The sequence below is a fragment of the Xenia sp. Carnegie-2017 genome, unplaced genomic scaffold (genome assembly GCF_021976095.1).
Source record: "Xenia sp. Carnegie-2017 unplaced genomic scaffold, XeniaSp_v1 HiC_scaffold_3, whole genome shotgun sequence".
NCBI classification, from domain to species: Eukaryota; Metazoa; Cnidaria; class Anthozoa; order Malacalcyonacea; family Xeniidae; genus Xenia; species Xenia sp. Carnegie-2017.
The window spans coordinates 3,342,548-3,364,644 of record NW_025813493.1 but is presented as its reverse complement, the minus strand read 5'-3'; the positions used below and the strand labels follow the sequence as shown (position 1 = coordinate 3,364,644).

Genomic DNA, 22,097 nt, shown 5'->3' with positions numbered 1-22,097 from the left:
ATTTCTTCTCAAATTAACATTGCTTGCAAAAGAAATCAGTCAGGCAAAGCTGAATATGAATATTATATACAAATTATAACATCTCCAATAAAATGTGTTATTTTGTAAAGGTATACATAAAACCCTTAAATAAAGGGAACTTTGTATTTTAAGAGTATAAAAAGTTCAGTTAAAATCGATAAGAAGTGACAGTCAGCATTCAAGATAATGTAGATTGAAATTTGATTTCCAAAATTTTGTCTTGTATTTGTTAATTGTACATAATTAAATTTCAACATTTTGTTTTGTGTGCAATTGAAATTCATAAAATTTTCAAATTTCCTGCTTTTAAAACATTTTGAAGACATTTGGATCGTTGACAAATTGCACAGATAATTATTTAGTATAGGTGATTTATGCATGATTTATTGATTGACGCGTAATTTGACGCGTGATATTCATTTTGGACACAAAGGATTTTAGTCCGTAAGTACAGCTCACAGTTACCGCATGCTAACCTGAGAAAACCTAACGCTTAAAGTATCTTTATTATGTCTGATAACCTGGAATACATTTAATAGCTAGATCGTGAGGACCCGGCAAAGAAATCGAATAAAACAAAATTATTATTTACGTATAATCTATACGACTCCGTTCCTCACGTAACAATCGGACTGCTAACCTGAGAATCCAACCTTCATCGTGCCTTTATAGGAATGTTAATCCAAATCAAAACTTGCAAAATCAAATAGGCTGTACCTTTAACTGTTAAAATGTTTGCCTTTTATGTACGTAAACCTAAACATAATTTACGTTCGTTGAAATACCTTCAAATTTAACCATGCTGTGAGCAGCTCTATTCGTCCTTTCTGCCGGGCTCATGGCGTTGGCGCTTTGAGCATTTTTGGCTGCTTATTACCAGCTACTTTTATGCATAACTGTACATAGTTTACTTGTGATTTCTTTATATTTTCCAAATACACTTCAGGACTTGTCTGGTTTGAAAAAGAACTTGTATTTGGCGAGATATGCTTGAAGCTGACTACAAGAACAAGCTGGAAGAAAAGAGTATTGATTTGTATGTACATCTAAGTTTTATTTGTATAATTAAGAAATAAAGATGTTTACTCTGTTTGCACAGGCTTTATGCAAACCGAGGAGACCTATGAGTGGGTATATCAACTCGAGTATGCCAACAACGCTATAGACCAATCAGCGCTCGCGCAATATTGCTTTTATTTTACAATCACTTTGAAATGAACAAAACTTTCAAACATGCCTGTAAACTTCTCCCAAAATGTAACTCTTTGAATATCGTTTAAGAAATAAACAGAGAGTGATAACAGAGTCCTTTCTAGAAGTGCGTTTCAACAAACAGGTTAAATTGCTCCATTTTGAAGAATAACGTATATTGCGTCGATGATTAAATAATATTTCCTTCAGAAGTATTTATTTTATTGTGCTGTTTGTTAGAAAATGTAGCATAGAAACGATTCCAATATTTAGCCTGAGATTTAACTACATGTGTCATGTTGATTTTGTGAGGAGCGATCACGCAGTATCCTGCAACTTAGCGTGTTTAAAATGTACCAATTTTAAGATTTCATGCACACCATCTTTTGCTTCACGGCAATATTCACGGTCTGTGCCGTGTGGTTTGGATACTCAAATTGAAAGAGTTATCTTTTGAATAAAACGTTGCTTGTGCTTAGTCAATAATCCATTTTAAGCATGAAGAACAATTATTTCAATGTGATAGCTAAATAACTGTGTGTTGTCGAGGCAAAGTTTATTTTCTGAGGTCTTAAAATGAAAATGAAAACAAGGACTTCCTTAATAAGCCACTAAATTCACGACTTGTCTGAGGTAACTCAAGAAAAGTGCCTCAGGACGTCAAATATGCCGTAGAACTTGATATTATGAATTTTAATTCGATTTAATTTCGTCATTTGATTGCTGTCTTTATTTTTGGAGATTTTAGTTTCTAATTAAAATTGAAAAAGCTTGTGTTAGTTTGTTGTATCGAAATTCCTGTTTCCATTCATAGCATTTAGTCTAGTCGATTAGAGGGGGTAGCGTGCACCACCTAGAAATCATTTTCTAACATACTTTTCTAGAAAGGAAATTTTGTGTAGAAAAAGATTTTTGATGTTAACTATTGGGACAAGTGGCCCACGTATCATTATTATGCTAATTTACGTAAAAGGTATAAATTGTTATCACCAAAATGATAGTTATCACAAAGTTTAAAATCCCTACTACGACACGTTAAACTACAATATAATGCTGTGTTTGAGCAAAAACACAATTTTATGAATGCAATCGTTGAAAATGTTGCACAATAGTTGCCGAATGGTTATTTGATACAGTATAATTTTATTGTACGTTTTGATATATAATATTTTTCTTCTTAGAGTTTATTTCTTTGTAGTTCCTAAAATCCTTTGTAATGAAATTTTTCATCACTGTCAAAACCATTCTCAAAATTTTTCTTCCTTTTTTCTTCTTTTCCTTCTTTTCATTGTCTTCACTCGTCGGAACTATTTTCAAGGACATTAACTACTGTGGTAAACTTTTTGTCTTTTTCTATCATGTTGCTTAAAAGATTTGCGTGGACAACGTTTACTAAACTTCCACGAGTCCATACATGAAACACGTAAAGATTTCTCTTTGTTTAAGCACCTCTGTTCCATTTTCCCAGTTACTGTCCAGTAGCTCAAATACTGAGTGAAAGCGCGGGATTTTTTGAGCTTTTTCAAGGGGCTAATTTTTCCTTTACTCTTTAAGGCACTGGTGCGACTTTCTCCCTTGAAAACTTTAACGCAACATGATAGGAAGAGACAAAAGTTTAATGTCGATATCTAAGGTTGACTTAGCTTGTCTTCCTCTTTACACTTTAAAAAGTCGCACATACAGTACATCTAATCTACTACCACGTATAGCGTTGTTTAAAATGGCGAATATATAATATTTTGAGACGCCAAAAGCGTACCAGCTAGGTTAGGTGGGGTGGTTAGACACGGAAGAATGTATTTTGGAGTTAAAGGACACATGCAACATAAAATTCGGATTGTTATTTTTGTAACATTAAATTAGTGTTCTGGCCCAATTCTTCAACAATTTAAATGGCTTTTAAATCAGTTTTAAAAATTTAATTTCACTTTGTACAATTACATTGCCAAAAACATCACTTTTGGACCTCGGTCAAGATATAGTAAAAACTGCTCGCTGTTGCAGCCAATCAGATTGCAGGAAATCAAAAAATATCATAAGGCATGCATAAATAAAATATGAATATAATTACGAACAATATGCAGACGATACGAATGTTATTCTGTTTACGACACCTAGATTTTATTATTTTGTATTCTATTTCAGAGTTGTAATTGCATTTGTTCCAGCTTACTAAATCATTCGTATTTTCATCTTTTTATGTCAAGATATTGCCGTGTGAATGAAAGAGTTCTTGACCTAGAGGATGCATGAAGAGGTAGTTTACGAATCAAAAGATGTTACTAACGTGAAGTTCTTACAACGTAATGATGTCAGAAATGTATTGTGAAAGAGAGGGGTGTGTTATTGTATTGTTTGTTGACAGCATGTTGGAGCAAATATTAAATTTATTTTCGTGCGTAATGAACAAGCAGTGCTGTTAATGTAATTGAAATGACATCCGTGAGTCAGAGTTTTAGTGGATATCAATATTAGTGACTTTTTGTTTTTTTGAAGGAGGATTATTAGTGCGTGCGTATTTAGTCTGTGCATGGTAAAAAATAATCGGTAAAAGTAGGGATGTATCGGAATTTGCTGGATATTGCTATAATTTTTCATTTGTCTATACCGATAAACATACTGCTCATTCTTGCTATTCAGCTAATTGCAAGGCACCAAAACCGTCGTACTTTCGTTTATTAGAACCGTCGTACTTTTGTACATTTACGATCAATTAGAAGCAGATTGATTTTACCTGTCACGGACCTGGATTTTATTGTATTTGATATTGTGTAATTTGGCTTGATCAGGATTCCAACTGAGCCCTCAGTAAAGATCTGGTTTTTCGACTTTTCTCATTGCATTGCCTTTTGTACTTGAAAAAATGAGTAGGAAATAAAAATGGTTTTAAAGTTGCTGTCAATTTCATGAATTTCATCCACGTTTTCTTCTAACCTTTAGTACAGAGCAATCCAGGATGATTACGAAGGGGGGCTACTTTACGGGCTGATTACGCAGGGGACTTTAGTTTAGATATTTTGCAGGTGTAGCCATGCAATGTATGTAGACTGGAAAATATTTTATGGGATTTACTTTCCCTTAAGTTTGATACTTTCTTAATATTATGGCTATTTTAAATGTGGAAGGAAAATTGGCACATCTCCTACACCCTTACTAGCCAAGGCTAGAGAGGTGCCCCCTAGTCCCTATTAAATTCATTCTTTGCTTTAAACCGTCGACGATTGAAGCCCTTTTATTCAATGAGTCTTCCCTGAAAACATCTGTTCCTCTCTTTAGCGCGTAAAAACAATCAGAAGATGCTTCAAGCAACAGTTAGCTGACGTTATTGCACAAATATCCAATGAATATGAGGTAAGCATGAAAGATTTGGTAAAGTATTTACGACGTGACATGGTCACTTGACTCTATAATGGGAGTTTTATTTGCGTCTCCTGCAAGGTAAAGTAAATGTTGTGCAAAACTAGACCTCACAACTGCTTTTGGGATTAGACAAAACGAATCAGAATTGCCAGTTTTCTACACTCTGAGAGTTGTGGGTGCAGATTGTTTGACACCTTTTAGGCGTCTTGTAGCGAGCATTCTAGTCAATTCCACGAATAAAATACGGTCAAATTTTAATTTGCGTTCACTCAAAACAGGACAAAATTTATCAAAGACGGCCCTCCAGACGTGTAATCTTAGTCATAATTATGAATTCACTTCACACACAATATTTGCTGTATTTGTGTATGCGATCTGTTCACGCTGATATCATGTGCATATGGAGAATACGATTGTTATCGTTGCTTATATTACCAAAGCAAGTAATTTTTCATTGTTTAATTTTCGTTCTTTGCAATGTTCAATGGAAATGGATTTTTCTTCAATAACAAATTCTCGTAACTGGAAGCATGGCTTTCCCTCTACTTCCAAATCACTTTGTCTTTTCGAATTTACAAATAGCGGTTTATCAATAAGGAGATTGCGAAGCGCGAAAAACTTGAGAACTGTAAGAAAAATGACGACTTGTTGAAAAAGCAGCGCGGTAAGGCAGCCGAACAACAAGAAGCGTTACTCATGATGATGAAGATGCAATTAAAGGAACAACAAGAAATTGCTGATAGAGAGCTAGAAGATGCGTTAAACCAACAATACATGGCTCAGCAAGATGAATCCAGCAGCGCTGAACGCAAGCACCTTGTGTCACAAATTGATGAACTGGAAGCTAAACTGGAGGATATGGATTCAGCTCTGAAACAGTACGAAGAAGAGAACAAACAGATGAGTATGTTGGAAATAGATATCTTTAAATTGTGTCACGTGAGCACTAATAATCTTATATCATATTTTTCACTCACGTACCACATTTTGTAAAATATTAGCGATTGTAAAGACTGTATTTTGGATCCCTTACTTAAAAGTAAACTATAACTTTTTCGATTATATCCACGTTTTATGTTGACCTGAATCTTACTTAAAGTTCACTCATACTCACTGGTTATAAAAACCACACAAAAAGTAAATTTCCCTCTAGAAATATTGTTATAAATTCTAAATAAATGAATCCTGGATATTTCGGGACAGCACTAATAAGATATAGTAATTAGCTAACTGCCATGTGAAGAAGGAGGTCAAGAAATACCCAGTTTATAAATTAGCATTGAATAGTAGTAAAATTTCACTCACTATGTATGTAGCAACATTATTTGTTTGTAATCCACATCTTGTAAAGCAGTTTGAAATATGCTCACATGATTGTATCCAAACAGGGCAATCGCAATTGCCATTTTAAAGGCTGATTGGGGCTCATAAATTTAGCATTTATAATCAACTACCTATAGAGAGAGGGGGTGGGGTGGTTCTTTTTATGTCGTCTTTATTTATTAAACGTTTTATTAGATGTGAATATGATTGAATTTTCTCGACTCTCTTCAAAAATGGCTTTATTGTGTGTGTGTGTTTTTTCAAAGAATCTTTTTTAGTAAAGACGATAATGCTTGATGCTTGAATTACCAAACGTATAAACCACTTTGTATGCCATGTATAAATCATCTTTGCATTGCAATACAAAAATTCAAAATGGCAAACATTTGTCCATAAGCGTGATGAAAAATAATTGGAATACTTTTGGCAAATTCATTACCGAAATACAAAATCTATCTAAGAGACTTTCTATTTTATCACATTGTCTTTCATAGAAATGAAACAGTGTTTTGAATCAACTTATTAGTCATGTTGCTTTCAAGTCTTTAGATCTTCGACGATTGACATGTAATCGATGTGGTTTACGTAATTACATTTTAAAATTTATTCATTGCGCCGGTTCCAGTTTTTCATGATATTTTTACTTTTAGCGCGAGAAGTTCGTAGCCTTTCAGATAAATTGAATCAAGAACAAGCAATCACAGACCGTGTAAGTGATCATAATTGTTATTGGTAAGATATCCTTTGGGAAGTCCATGCCTAATACCTTTGTCAAAATTTTGAATTTCAGCTGCTGTAACATATATTTTGACTTTCTTTTGACAACTTTGCTCATTCCATTATTATTGAGCAACCCAGCTTTTATGATAGTCACAACATTCATGCATGCACGATCATCGTTGATTTCAACATTAAATGAAATAAGAAAGGCACATTATCCTTATTTGAAACACGCAGGGATGTTCTTAAATCATTGGTCAAAAAGTTAGAAGTTTTTTGAACTTTGTTGCATCTTTAGATCTCTGGTTTGTGTTGTGGAAGGATTCTTGTAGAACAAAACAAAAATATTAGCTACGTACCTTCATACGATTTGTGTTGATTATCATTTTTATACACTTTATTGCAGCTAAAACAAGAAGTCATTGATGCGAAAGCTGAATGTGAACGCGAAAAAAAGGAATCAACAAAACAGGTAAAAAACAATTGAAATATTTTTATGGCTATGGTTTTTGTTGTGAGTAGCTGCATGTTGTCTTCGCGAGGCTATCCATGCTTGACAATCCAAGAGTATAACCAAGTTGGAACATGTATTATGTTTTATGTATAAAGCTTGAAAGACAGAAACTCTACCTACAACAAAATTACGACAACCGTTTGCGAAAAGTGCAAGAAGATGTAAGTACTCCTATTTTTGTCATTTTTTCCTGCTTTAACTGCGTTATTTTGTAATTATAGCTGTGCTCTGCACGACGTAGGAATTTTAAAAATAATAATGTAACAATGTCACACCTTGCCTTCCCGAAAAATTTCACATAAAATCTCACAGGGAAAGAAAAATTTTATGTAAAATTGTTTCAATTTCACATAATGATCTTCTATGAAATGTTTATAGAAATTTTTGTAAGGTTTTTCTGTAGCTTTTCATATTTATGTCGTCTGGCGAAGTTTTGCTTTGCTTTCATACGTATCTATAGATAGTATTCAAACAGTATACTGTTTGAATAAATTTTTCAGGATTTAATAATTTTTTAATATTTTGTTACAATTTCATGAACAGTTCGTGTTTTCCAATTTTTTAAAATACTCTTTGAGACTTGTTTCGGCACCATACTTTATAGACAACGGTAATTTACAAACTGATTTGTTGCAAAATGATAATGGTTGAAACACTTTATGAAGTAGCTACGTTTTATAATCCATATAATATCCTACTCTATTGATAAAAGTGTTTATTTCTTCATCTGTTAAAATTAGTTATTGGCGTAAAAAATTGTACATATGTAAATAGTAAAACTGGACATTAGCCTCAACATCAACAACTGTTCTTGACTTACTCAATAACGAAGTCAATAGCATACGGAGAATATCTGGCAACTAGCAAACTGTATTCATGGCTTTGTTGGTATATTGGAAAGAAAGCTGCGAGATTTTTTACTTATTTTATTCTGTTCTAGATGGTTGCTACCTCACAGAAGCAAATGGAAGAACTTATGACGAAGCAGATTTCGAAATATCGAGCACGCGAGCTGGAAAATAGACGTGAACTCGAGGAAGCTTTGAAAAAAAAGGTAAGCAGTTTCATAACTTTTGCAAACAACATGTACTGTATAGCTGTATCTTTTTTTATCTAAAGCTACTCGACTTTGCTATTAACCATCACGCTGCGGTCCCGTCTTTATACGTAGTCCGATTTATTTGTAACATGCAGGCTAACTATTAACTCAGATATATGTATTTTTCCGTTTGTAACAAAACATATTTTCCAAGTGTATCCGTATCTGCACAACTAGGCTAAATGGAAAGGTTATTGTGATATACATTTTTCATCATGGCGCCACTTTCACGTCAAAGAAGAATAAAGTTGAGAATGTGATTTGTTTTATCTCAATGTTCTTGTTTAGAAGTATAAACGAATTGTGTGATTTCTCATGCGTCGTCTCAAATCGCGTAAAAAATAAATTTGAATTTGAGATACTCAACAAAAAAATAGCAGCAAGCCAATAGCGTCTGAGTAATTCTTTTATTGAAGAGATTCTTTAAAATGACAATGGACATTCTAAATCAGTTTATACATATCACTTTTAATTCTTGAGATATTGATGTTTTTGTTTGTCCGATTTATCTAACATGTGACGTCACATTGCATAATGGCACTAGAATTGCTAGGTATAGTTACCAATACTGTACTACACAAGGACAGAGTCCCCTTCATCGTGACGTGGTTAATGGTATAAAATGTTGCCTACTGGTATCAATCTAAAATTGTCAGGAAACTAAAGAGTATTTGAAACATTGTGGAACTCATTATGCAATATGACGTAACAAAGTAAATGGTTTGAACCCGGGAGTCTCGTTACATGTTTGTAAATGTAGATCGTCCAGGTTGGTATAGTCCTGAGAAGGACTGTTTTTGTTGTTGTTGACTGACGTTTTGACAACCTTAGCGGTAGTCATCTTCAGAGTCAAATGACTCTTCAGAGAGTTCAAACCATTTACTTGAAGACAAGAAATATCGTAGAGTCATTTGACTCTATAGATGACTACCGCTAAGGTTGTCGAAACGTCAGTCAACAACAACAAAACAGTCCTTCTCAGAACTATACCAATCTGGACGATCTACATTTACAATAATGTAATGACGTAACAAGTTGGATAAATTGGAAATAAAAATACGTCAATATCACTCGAATAAAAAGAGATATGAATTTACTGTTCTAGAAAGTACCCTGTCATTTCGAAAGTTCTGGTCATTGCAAACATAATTTAATTTGCAAAATTTTCGTTTCATAGACACTTTAAACTTTTATAAAACCTTTTAAAAAGCAAAAAATATAAGATTCGAACTGAACAATCACTGAAATAAAACAATGTTTCAACGATTACGAAAGTTCTTCGTCGTAAGAAAAATTTCAACACCTTTTTTACAAGTTTGAAAATATTGCTATCCAATGGATAACGCTATCCAGGCTTCGTGCAACCGCCCCTGTTCTTGATGTTTCTCACGAGTGAACGTTATCTACAATCGTTATGCAATTTCGCGTACATTTTTCTTTCGTTCAAGGAAAGGGATGTGATTCCTGATTCGGAGAAAGACTCAGCGATAAGAAAGTTGCAAAATATTGAAGTGAAACTGAATGCAGAGATTGCAAGGTTTGTGAAAAGTTTCATTTTAATTACGAAATATTGTTTGAATTTTTGCCAAATATGCTTATGGCTTCGCTACAAGGCAGCCTAGCTTTATTCTGATATCATTTTTGGATTTTTCAAGACACTCTGTACACTCGCCTGTTGCTAGCCAGCGCAATGTACGCTCAAATATGGGTTTTTATTTCGTACTGCGTGGGTTCCACGTTTGGTCTGCGTGGGGTTCACGTATTGCGTTTTTGTATCATTTTGCTCGAAATTGTTTTTGGAACTTAGAGTTCCTCCTCAACAAAAAATATCGGAGGAACTTGAGAAGCACAAAGATAATTTTAACAATCAAATTGTTTTGAAGTAAAAATATAATCAAGAATGAGTTGTTGTAATATATTTTCATTCAAGCTAAGCAAGCTGCTCCAACCAATGCCTCCATCGTTCTGTTGCCTTTTTGAGACCCTTTCATATATTGCCCTCAGCGCATGCGTTCACTAAACAAGCTCGTATATCTTAAAGTTTACGGAAAGAATTAGAACGTGTGAACAAAACATGGGAGACGAAGGTGGCGATACTTAAGCAAAGGTATGAAAACATGTGTTTTTTCGATACGTTATTTAGTTTATTTTAATAACTGTGTTTTGTATTTAGTATTTTACTATTCATTTACACTCTACCGACCGATGTACATTTTTATATTATTACTAATTTTTCATTTTTCACTGTTTTCTGTACTAACTTTCGTCATTAAAATATTGTTTGTCTTTCAAACTTTTTGGTCGGTCAAACAATTTTCTTCCCTTACTCTTCCTCAATTCTTTAGTTTCACAATTTCTTGTATGTAGTTCGACATTCTCCCAATCTGTTTTATATATTTTTGTATTTTCAGAGTTTTTTCTTCTTTTTCCAACAAACATGTAACTATCAAAGAGCCACACGATATTTATCAAAATAACACTTTCTTCTATCATAGTAGCAACAACCATATCAGGTCTTTGACCGTCTAATTATAATGTCGTTACATTCTTTCTCGCACTGTAGTGTTTTGTTCTTCTCGTGATGTTATAGTTTTGGATAGAGATCTTAGCCTTCCCTTTCTGACCAAATTTGTCTAACCTCTTCCTTTCTACCAAAGTGGCCTGGATGTAGGAGCATATGCTCCAATAAGCATTGCTCTTAGATCATAAAAGTACACAGCCTCATTATTACACTTAGATATAAGGATTCTGGGGAGGATTATCATATTTTTTACTATTAATGTTGAGGAAAGTCTACTCAAAACTATGGGATGTTTTTCAGTCCAAATAACCATTTTATAGCAAAGTGGGCAACGTGTCACATGAAATACATTTGTAGACATCAACTGTGTCAAGCATCTGTAGTATATGGCTTTCTTTATTACAGTCATTTTAGTGCTCAGATATCATTCAACACTTCTCCAATAACAACCACATGATTTCTCAGACCGTTGTAAAGGTCTGTTACCTCACCAGTTAAGGTATAACTAATATTACTGTTGATAATTGAGTTTTGTTTTGTTGCAGTATGCATGCCTTGAAAGACGAAGCATTTTTGAGAATGACTCTTCAAAGGCAAGCTGCCCGATTGCATCAGGCCTCTCTCACATACGCCGTAAGTATGTCTTAAGTTTTTATGCAATATAATCAACAGGCTGTTTTGAAATTTGATGATGGCTTTAAATGCTTTATTTTGTTAATTCACAATAATTAGCGTATAACACCAGCTCGCAATTTCGGTCCTAATTGCGCACTAAAGAAATAGGTTTCTGAAGAAATAAGCGATGCTAATTTACTCAAGTTTACCTAGCACAACCAACCTTGCGTACTGGTTACGCCAATCTATAGTTACGCCCATCTATGGTTACGCCAATCTATGGTTACGCCAATCTATGGTTACGCCAATGGTCATTATAGCTTCCAGTCTCCTGTCATGTATTAGTGTAAAGATTTGCAGAAACTGCATTGTCATTCCTGTCTGTTGATGCGAAGTCACGGAAAATTATTTTCGTCAAGAGAAAATTATTGAATTGACTTTTTGTTTGTAGAGTGATGGACCATTTATTATACCTCGAGATCCTGTTCCACTGAATAAGAGATTTAAAGTTATTGTAATTCGATAAGTATTTTATTCAACCTTTTTGGTATTTCAGACTCATCTAACTTTGACGTGCGATATATTTGAGCTACAAACTGCCGTTCCTGTGTAAAGGTTTCTATACATTTCCTCTCCCCGCACTGAGTGTTTCTCTATAGGATTCATTATGTGTTTAATTTCATTATGCATCCTCTTCGTCGTCTCCAATTTTTCGTTTTTAACTCTGTGGTTGACATTCTAAGGAAACTTAGGAAGCGTGTGGTTTTATATATTAACAATCTAGAAGTACAATAAAATATGCGTATTGTTTAACTATTTCTATTTCGCCTTCTTAAACAAGCAAAATTTTGCTACATTTTTGTATGGGGGTATTCGTACATACATATACATAAAAACAATTGATTTCGCAGTAACTTAACACTGACTGCAAAAAAAATGCATGAGTATTTGTTCCCCTCCCCTTTTTTAACTATGGAGCTAAGTATGATGAGAAGGGTTTATTGCTCAGGCCTAAAGATAGTAGTGCAATGAACGTGGATCTCAACACGCATGCTCTTAGTGCTCAACGGAGCAGTTCAGACTTGGGGAATGCTACGCCCAATAACCAAAACAAAATCGAATTTTTCATGTCTTATGCTTTCTAAATGAACCATATGTGTTTTCTATCCATTTGATTTATTGCATTATTTGTTTTCAATTTAGCCTCCGAGTAGCTTTGAAGGTGATAAAAACTGTGCTACCAGACAAGGTAACTATGTATCCACAGATTTTTCTGGGAGTTCAGGTTACTTTTACTCTCTGAACCATGCGTTTTACCCGATTAGACAAATTGTTTACCCGTCCTCGAAGTAATTCTAACTCTCTCCCCTTATCTCCCGACCCTCGTATAACTGCAGAGTTTTGCTTTATCGTGTTTACAGTACTTGAGGAACGTTTCATAACCTAATTATCACCCAGAACTTACTGTAATCCTCTAAAGTAAAGATACGAAAATGTATTTCTTTAGTAAGGTTTGTTTTATGCGAGCTGAAACCCCTATAGCGTTGAAACAGGGACGGGGCGGGTGGCTGAATGGTTAATTGCGTGAGCTGTAAGCCAGACGGCGCGGGTTCAATCCGGCTCGTGGCACATTTGGCAATGTGTCTGTAAACCTAGCCCGGTTGACCAAAGCCATGTGAGGGAAATTTGGTAGAGGAAACTATGTCCTCGGATGGACTGTATCTGCATCTGCAATGTTGCAGCCTTGTCACACTGTGTCACGCTGATATCAGCGTTGTGGTTGCGTGAAGGGTACGAGTGATTGTAGTCTGGTCAGCTGCCTTCACTATAAGTGACCAGGATGTTCCACTTTGTGGAACCCTCATACGTCGAAATCGACGGAGTCCATTATTAGCGTTGAAACAAATCGTTAAAACGTCACCTCCTTCGTAATATGACACCACTGGCTGAAATATAATTCTAGTAACACTTTTTTAGTCCTACTATGTTAATATTTCTGTGCTGTAAGCTGCTGCTAAAACAATAGATATCTCAAGAAATGAATAGTGATAATGCTCTGAAATATACAAGGCTAAAATTTTCGAGATAGCTTCGCTACTTCGAATTACAATGCAACCAACATAAAACCAACAAGTTCACAAAGCAATAATTGCAAACTATTTTAATAACGTATGGGAAGAATATTAGAGGATTATTTTTTGCTGCAGAACTTTTTACCTACGGAATGTTACTTACCATTTTCTTTAGCTCAATTTGTAGATGTTTTGTTTAACACACCGTTTGATATTATATAGATCGCCTTGTTTGCTCAGATGGCGACTCAAAACATGAAGGCAATGGCCAGTTAAGGTTGGGATAAATGTTGTCTAAATTTACCTATTGTAATTTATGTATGATATAAAACCAGTCGCTTTTTAAAGTCGTGTATAATGTTTTAGTTTCATAATTCATACGACCATCGAGAATTCGCCAAATAATATAATGCTACACTTAGAGCTATTATCAACCAGAGAAGTTTGTAACTAATAAAATGCAATTAACTAACTCCGTCATCAAAGAGTTTTCTCAACACAAAGTGCATACGTGAACTTTTTTGTATTTTTGTCAGAATCAATTCCCAGTCTTGTGAAACACTAAACGCCGCCAAAGTTCACACTCAGTTATGAGGCAGCAAAACATAGAGGTACAGATTGAATGTTTTATTTACAATCCCAGGTACAGAATGTGACTATAGATTTTGCAAAAATAGCATTTGCCTAGTTGTATAGAAAAATTATTTTCGATTTACGCATTGCTCAATATTCATCAAAAGTTCACAATTGTCGGTCTTTGTAAAACTATGACTGACTTCATACCGTTCTTACTGCTTCCTATCGACTTTTTCAAAAATCTTTTTTTTGCTTTTATTCGAATCGTGTTTTCATAAATTGTTGATCTTTTTGAAACGCTTTAAGTCGTCGCAACGCTGACTCTTCTATTCTTAGATATCGCCTGATATTTCCCTATACTTACCTTAGATATACCCCTGTACTTTGATACTCCCTTGCATGTGCATATTTAGCCTCTCCTTTGTTCTTAAATACTTCCCTGTATTTAGCTACTCCCTTGTCCTTATCATGTGTACTTAGATATTCCCCTGTACATGGCTACTCCTTTGTATTTTTATATTCCCCTGTACTTGATTCTCTTATTGAGTTAAAAGTAATGACAGTAATTTTGATGCCATAGTGATTGTTTGTATAAAGTTAGAAGTAATGACAGTGATTTTGATTCCATAGTGATTATTGGGATGAAGTTAGAAGTAATGACAGTGATTTGATGCCATAGTGATAGTTGGTAAAGTTAGAAGTAATGACAGTGATTTTGATGCCATAGTGATTGTTGGTATAAAGTTAGAAGTAATGACAGTGATTTTGATTCCATAGTGATTATTGGGATGAAGTTAGAAGTAATGACAGTGATTTTGATTCCATAGTGATTATTGGTATAAAGTTAGAAGTAATGACAGTGATTTTGATTCCATAGTGATTGTTGGTATAAAGTTAGAAGTAATGACAGTGATTTTGATGCCATAGTGATTGTTGGTATAAAGTTAGAAGTAATGACAGTGATTTTGATTCCATAGTGATTATTGGGATGAAGTTAGAAGTAATGACAGTGATTTTGATTCCATAGTGATTGTTGGTAAAGTTAGAAGTAATGACAGTGATTTTGATTCCATAGTGATTGTTGGTATAAAGTTAGAAGTAATGACAGTGATTTTGATGCCATAGTGATAGTTGGTATGGAGTTAGAAGTAATGACAGTGATTTTGATGCCATAGTGATAGTTGGTATAAAGTTAGAAGTAATGACAGTGATTTTGATGCCATAGTGATTGTTGGTATAAAGTTAGAAGTAATGACAGTGATTTTGATTCCATAGTGATTATTGGGATGGAGTTAGAAGTAATGACAGTGATTTTGATGCCATAGTGATAGTTGGTATGGAGTTAGAAGTAATGACAGCAATGCTTGATGCTATAGTGTTGTTGGTAAAGTTAGAAGTAATGACAGTGATTTTGATGCCATAGTGATTATTGGTAAAGTTAGAATTAATGACAGTGATTTTGATGCCATAGTGATTGTTGGTGTAAAGTTAGAAGTAGTGATCGTAATTTAGAACAAGTTGGTACCATTTTTAAGGAGTCTTTGTCATGAGATCATTATAAGACATAGATCCAATAACTGGCAAGATTACATTTCTTAAATCAATTACTTTCATCATTCAGTGTTCCCTAAATAAATACAGGGCCATAAAGATTGCAGCATTTAATTCGAGCGGTGTTCGTTTGAGGGCGATGTTTAGTCGGATGTGGTATGATGCCCAAGCGTTTTGTAAACATGCTCATTCAGTTCCCTGCTTCCAGTTTTACATTCATGCTCGTCAGTCGGGGATAAAGATAGTGAGCATCAATGCATGATTAAATTTTGACATCAATAGTTGTAAAGTAAATGTACAAACATGTATCAATAGTTGTATAAGGCATCTGTAATGTCTAGTTAAGGATGTCATTTGATTTAATAAAGACAGTATTCTGATTTAATGAGGCCGCTTTACTAGATCTGTTTAAATGGGAAGAGCGTGTTTGCCGTAAGGCATGATTACAGAACCCCGATACTTCTAAAAAGAACAGCTAAAACTCTGTTGAAATTTTTAAAGTATTAAAATTTAAACTGCCAATTACACTTTTTACATCTGTCTAGATAATAGTTGTTATTCATCATAAAAAATATATGTGCTTTTCAAGTATTTACGTTGGTTGCCATAACTAAGTCATTTTGTGGATTTATTCCACTGTTTTACTCGGCATTGTTGATGTAGTGTCGTTATCCTTTAATGAATAGGATTGCTACATCATATCGTTCTGTTTCATCTTGAATTATCGTTCATGACAATAATGCGAGTAAGCTGTAAAAATAGCCTGACAACTAATTGATGTCTTTGTTTTGCATTCTCTTTACAACTTTGTGATGGGAAATGCGATTTAACGCACGATGCATTTCAACAATGACGCCATTGTTATGATTGTTTTAGAAGCGCGTCGCACGCGATACATGTCCAGGCAGATTTTGCTTTGCTGTTCTCCAAACGTGAAGGCGCAATTTTAGAAGAAATCACTTATAAATTGTTTAATTAAAAGAACTAACTAATTATTTACAGCGTAAATGCAATATCATTTCGTACGATAATATGTTCTATATTCACGCTATGCTTTTATTTTGTATATCTTAAGTTTTTAAGTTTAACCGCTTTAAATTTGGAAGAACATGCATCCCAGATCCGTACATATTTAGGTTTTGTCCGGATTGATGACTTCACGACATTGGCATTTTAATGATTTTGTTGTAAAGTGTGATTGAAATGTTTCGTGCATAATACGACACGTAAATACATACTTATATAATTGTTATTATTATTTTTTACATTTTACTTTACCATACTTCGAATAAAATGCTAACTGGTGACCTTTCTGTCAATATACGCGGCGTAATTGTCGTATACGAAATACCGATAGTTGCATTTGATGGTAAAAAATGTCAATATTGTGGATTTTCAAACGAAAGATGTGAATGTATGTGTGATGATTGGACTTACTATACAACACCTTCCAATATATGTTCACAAGCTATTGGCAGTTCTATTTTAGGTTTTAAATTCTATGTTTTATCATGAAAGTTCCGTTTGGCCTTCCAGGGGTTCGATATTGCTTTTTATTTGTTTTATTAGCGACAATGTGTCGATTTTCGAGATTATTAGAGTTCCGTTAAGCTGAAGAGGTCAGTGTTTAGTAGGTCAGAATATTGCGTCGTTTCATGAGGAAACCAATATGTTAAATTTTATGAATGGTTGCTTGTGGACGGTTTCTTGCCACTAGAAATCATGAAATTAAATGAAAATGCCACTTCTGGTTTTGTAAAACAGTCGGAAAAATGAAGTAAATGTTTATCTCAACACTATACAATGAGTTTTCTGTAGCAATCCAAACATGTTCTAACGCATACACAGCCCTCGCGATTGGAGAAAAGATTTAAGATTTCCACTTCTCCTTTTGAAAATCGATAATTGCACATTTAACAGTTTTTTGTACACAACTTGCGCATCTAAATTTGCTACGAACGAATTTTGCATACAAGAAAGATAATAGGGTAGTTATATGTGATACTAAGGTTGTAAAAACGATTGAGCATGTAGCTATGTATATCTTAATGTAGTACGAATTCGAAACTTGTTATCAATTTGCTCATGCTATTTTAAATTTTACTACGGAATATTTATTACATTTGGTACATTTCCTGTATGACAGTGTTTAGTTTCAATTATTCAACTTCTAAAGTCTACTGTCTCTCAGTCAATTATCATATAGCTGCGTATGTATGGTAATGCTATACTTAAATTTACGTGTAATTTATACTTTGATCGATAAAGATAGTTTCGTATGGCAAAGTTTCGCCCTATAAACTATCGAGAGAATAGTCTGAGTTGAGGAGTAAATTGATCAAAATTGTAGTCCATCAAAATTCATTTGCAATATAATTTGTTGGTTCAGTTTACCTATTTGTTTGATGATAAATGCTGAATTCACGAGATAGTTCAATGGCTCCAAATATATGTATTGTGTGATGTATGAAGTCATTATTAAATTGATTTTCTTTCGTCCGAACGTCTTGGATTACATTGTACAAATTCTTGCTGGCAAACTTCTTTAACGCACCCTTGTAATTTCCGGAGAACTGGGGGGGCATGCAAAACGACATGCATGCTGCGATAAAAAGTACTTGCGTAGCTGGATTGTGTTCTTATGACTACGTATCATTAATCATTATTACCTAACAAGGAAGGTCATTTTAAACATATTTCAGAATTATTCTTAAAGCCGACAATCCTTAGACATTTGTCTGTTTCCAATGGCCTTGCTGATTAAAATGCTTGAACTACTTGTGAATGAATTATAACTTTACCTGTAAGCATCTTTGGGTCTTTTTCTGGCTTGCATAAAATTTCTTTCCTTTAAAATGCTCTTTGTACTGTTCTCTTTGTGAACTTTACGCTCAGACTTTCCTGCTGATTTGAGCATTTATAGCACAAGAGATCTAAAGTATCTCTTTATAAATATACACTGTAATGTTCCCTTGAACTCGTCCCGAATTAGCTTCAGCTCGTGCGGTTTTATATAATTGTAATCGATAATTTATACTTAATACCATATCTTCTATGATTGATCGTCTTTATTGTGATAAGTGTTTGATGCAAATTCAAACACAATTTATTTTCAACGTGATCTTTAACGGTACGCTATTATTGTTTTAACAAACTTGTAATAACACTGTATACAAAAAGATCCCGATTTATTTTTACTATATTGTTAAAATATATCTTCATCCTTTATATCTTCCTCGTTGGTCAAATTCCTCTTATATGATACTTCTCACTTTGGTCGGGCTTTGCACTCGGTTATAAAAAAACGTTATTCAAACATTATTTCGCATTAGGAAAAAGTATGTATTATATGAACTCTTTCCCTGTTCGATGATGACTTTTTAAGAGAGTGTTTGATTGCTTTCAGTTGGTTAAAAGAATTGTTTTAGCGGACATACTATTTTATCAGTTAGGTGGACGAATATAGGTTACGATCTATTTATAAAAATAAAATGCAAAAAAGTTATTTCAGTGCAGTAATACCTGAATAACAAGAAAGATGAAAGATGTCAGTGCAAACTTTAAAAGCATTTGGAATTACATTATTTTGAATTCCAATACTGTGTAATAATACTTGCTTACAGTGCAGTTTACAATCTAACTTGCGAGAAAGCAACACTCAATTGCCTTTCAAAAGATATGTTTCTATTTCAATGGATACATTGTAATTTGTGGTGGTACTCTTCAGATGTAAATTATAGAAGCAATGAAAACGTAGTTTGCTTTTATAGCTACTTAAGATGAAAGAGACCAACGCGTGCCCATCTAGTTATAACGTTAAACCACTTAACCTATGGTATTATTACCGTCAAGCCTTGCATAAACACAAGCAAGCAGGTGTGCTTGCGTGTCTAGGCATGTTTCACTATTTGCAACGGCATTGTCTTCGATTAATTGCTTCGCACGAAACGTCTTAAATGTTGTAACTTGTTAAGTATGTTCTTTGTAAAAACTGTACTATTTTTATGGGTTTCTTTTTGTGATGTGTGAGTTTGGAATTGTCGCCTTTCTCTTGTAAAGCTTCATTTTTGCATTTTTTGATGTGCGACTGTTCATTTTCAATGGAACAATGAAGGCTGTCCAAAGCCATTACACACAATAACTTGTGACTCCAATGTGTTTTTACGTACAAGCAACTAAGGGAAGCTTTGCGCGTTTCCAATTATACCATTTAACATTACAATATGTGGATTTGATGGGAGCACTCATCTTATAAATTTCATAGAAAAAGCAGCATTACTATTATGTTGTGCATAAAAATAATTTCGACGATTGTGTAATTAGCTACAATTCTATTTTGTCTTATTCATTACGTAAATTCTTGAAATTCTTGAACAAATTAGGAAGTGTCAACGAACGCTCAAGAAAAGTGGATTAGCGGGTAGCTTGTGGTTCTTTTGAAACTTAACTAGAATTCGGAAACTTTTGGTACTTTGAAAAGAATGAATGGAATAAAAACATGTGTAGGTATAGATATCTTAATTAGAAGTCCGTGTTAGTATGAGTCCGTCTTAGTAAGATTATTACCGACTTTTATGCTCCTTTACGGCCAATACAAAAGCGAACTCCTAATACTTTAGGATAATTGTTATCTCAGCTGCACATTATGCAAAAATTGATTATGAACAATCAGAACCATTTTGGAAAACAATATTGCAAGAAGCTACGTCCGTTCTCCATGTAGTGTTCCTGTTGATCGTACGTAATTGTTTGTTAAATAGACATAACAGGTCTGAATGTCATCACGAAAATATTTGAAACAGGGGGGAAGGGAGGTGTAGTATGGGAGTGAGCATTTACTTGGCAAATAAATTAGCAAGTATTGTCGACGTAGGTAATTTGATCTGTCCTTTTTTCTTAACTAATTTTTGTGTGTATATTTCACATGGCAACCTCTATAGTATTATTTTCTTATCGAGCTTTGTCTTTTATTAATCAATTCTTTTGTCGGCACTGCTATCGAAATGTTTCATATATTTCTTTCATTTTCTTCGCTTTTTCAAAAATTCATTTTGTTTATTTGGCAATATCTTTGCGAGTCCTTTTTTACCAGATAAGATCAAGCTATTTGTGAGACGCTCATGTTTTGTAGTATCAGGGTGCACGCACATTCTCGTCCTTCGTCTGGAAAAATTGAAATTTTGTGGGGTAAAATGTTTGAGACAGACTTGGTTTAAATTTTTTTGGAGTTTCGTCATTTTCTAAAGCTTCTATTTCATACAAAAATTAGTGTCATGGTATTTATTTATTTTAATTACTCGCCAAGAATATTTAGTCGTATTTTCGCCTTTTACTGGGGACAATTTCCTCGAGACAAACACGGTGAACGATGTTGAAGAGACATATATTTTACCGATAGTCCGACATTTAGCAAGTTTGTGTCATTGATTGTTGGCTTGTTATAGAATAGCTGTGAATTGAATCAACTTGCTTGGCATTTACCAGTAGAGCCACTTCACTTAATGATCCACCTACGCGTGACCTGCTGGGGATGTTTGTTCTTCTTCGTGCATTAAAATTATAACGAAACTCAAAATAGAATCATAATCTTTTTTATTACATCGTTATTGTCATTTACGTTAGTCGATCATGACTGTTATCTATAAAACTGTTGCTTAAGAATGTTACTGGTAGTCTCCTAGCTAAATACGTATGTCATTTGTCACAATTTATTTTGAAAGTAAGACAATGAAGTAATAGAGACGTCCATATTTTGTGTTGCACAGCATGAGTGTCTCAAGTTGAGGTTTTTGCAGTTATATTTAACATCACTCTGAGTTATGTTGTAAAATTCTCCTTAATACTCAATGCCGTCCTTTTCAGGCGCTGTAGTTATCTATAAGAAGATGGCGAGTTTTTTTGTTTTATGGTGGTTTCGAAATGGTCGCAAGAAAAATGAAACAACGTTTGCTAAAGCTGTAAATGTTTTATTGCGTTCGATTGTCTTTATAGATTGCCATTTTCAATATGCTTTTGTTGCTAAAAGTTACTTTATTTCTACTTTTCCCAGTGTCAATGATATTCAGCGGCAACCAAAAAGGTGTAATGTTTTTATACCACATACATACGCAATGGTCAATTCTATTAAACATGTGCTCTCATAGAATTTTCGGCTAATTTGTTCGGCCAATGGTCAATTCTATTAAACATGTGCTCTCATAGAATTTTCGGCTAATTTGTTCGGCCAATTTTCGGCTAATTTGTTTGCAGACGAAGCGGTGCCACTAGATGATACTGTCTTCCTGCGAACCGATGGTCTTTTGCAATTCCCTGCAACTTCACCTACTGAAACCGTAAATGTTTGCAATTGTTTTATAAATAGGGGTTCATTTACTGTACATTATTCGAAAATGTTTGTTTACGACTCCCCAATGCGTCTTACGTCTTTGCCTCTTTGGAACGTCTTCATACATTTTTAGGTTGATAAATTTTAGCTTTGAACATAACTAACAACGAATGTTTGCTCCTTGATATTAATTGCAATGGATATGTATA

The 22,097-nt window shown here is 34.1% G+C and overlaps 1 protein-coding gene across 1 annotated transcript; it reads left to right on the top strand.

The window, feature by feature from the left end:
- Positions 1-968: 968 nt before the first annotated feature.
- Positions 969-21,708, top strand: LOC124454412 (uncharacterized protein C10orf67, mitochondrial-like). The gene is given in 17 exon segments (XM_047005224.1): positions 969-1,057; positions 3,420-3,455; positions 3,457-3,469; positions 4,489-4,563; positions 5,155-5,476; positions 6,546-6,604; positions 7,022-7,087; positions 7,225-7,290; positions 8,070-8,183; positions 9,677-9,765; positions 10,270-10,335; positions 11,295-11,382; positions 11,816-11,878; positions 12,568-12,613; positions 13,659-13,713; positions 13,973-14,047; positions 21,426-21,708. Coding segments are annotated over 16 exon segments (1,266 nt in total). The 5' UTR covers positions 969-1,007; the 3' UTR covers positions 14,031-14,047; positions 21,426-21,708.
- The last annotated feature ends 389 nt before the right edge of the window (positions 21,709-22,097 follow it).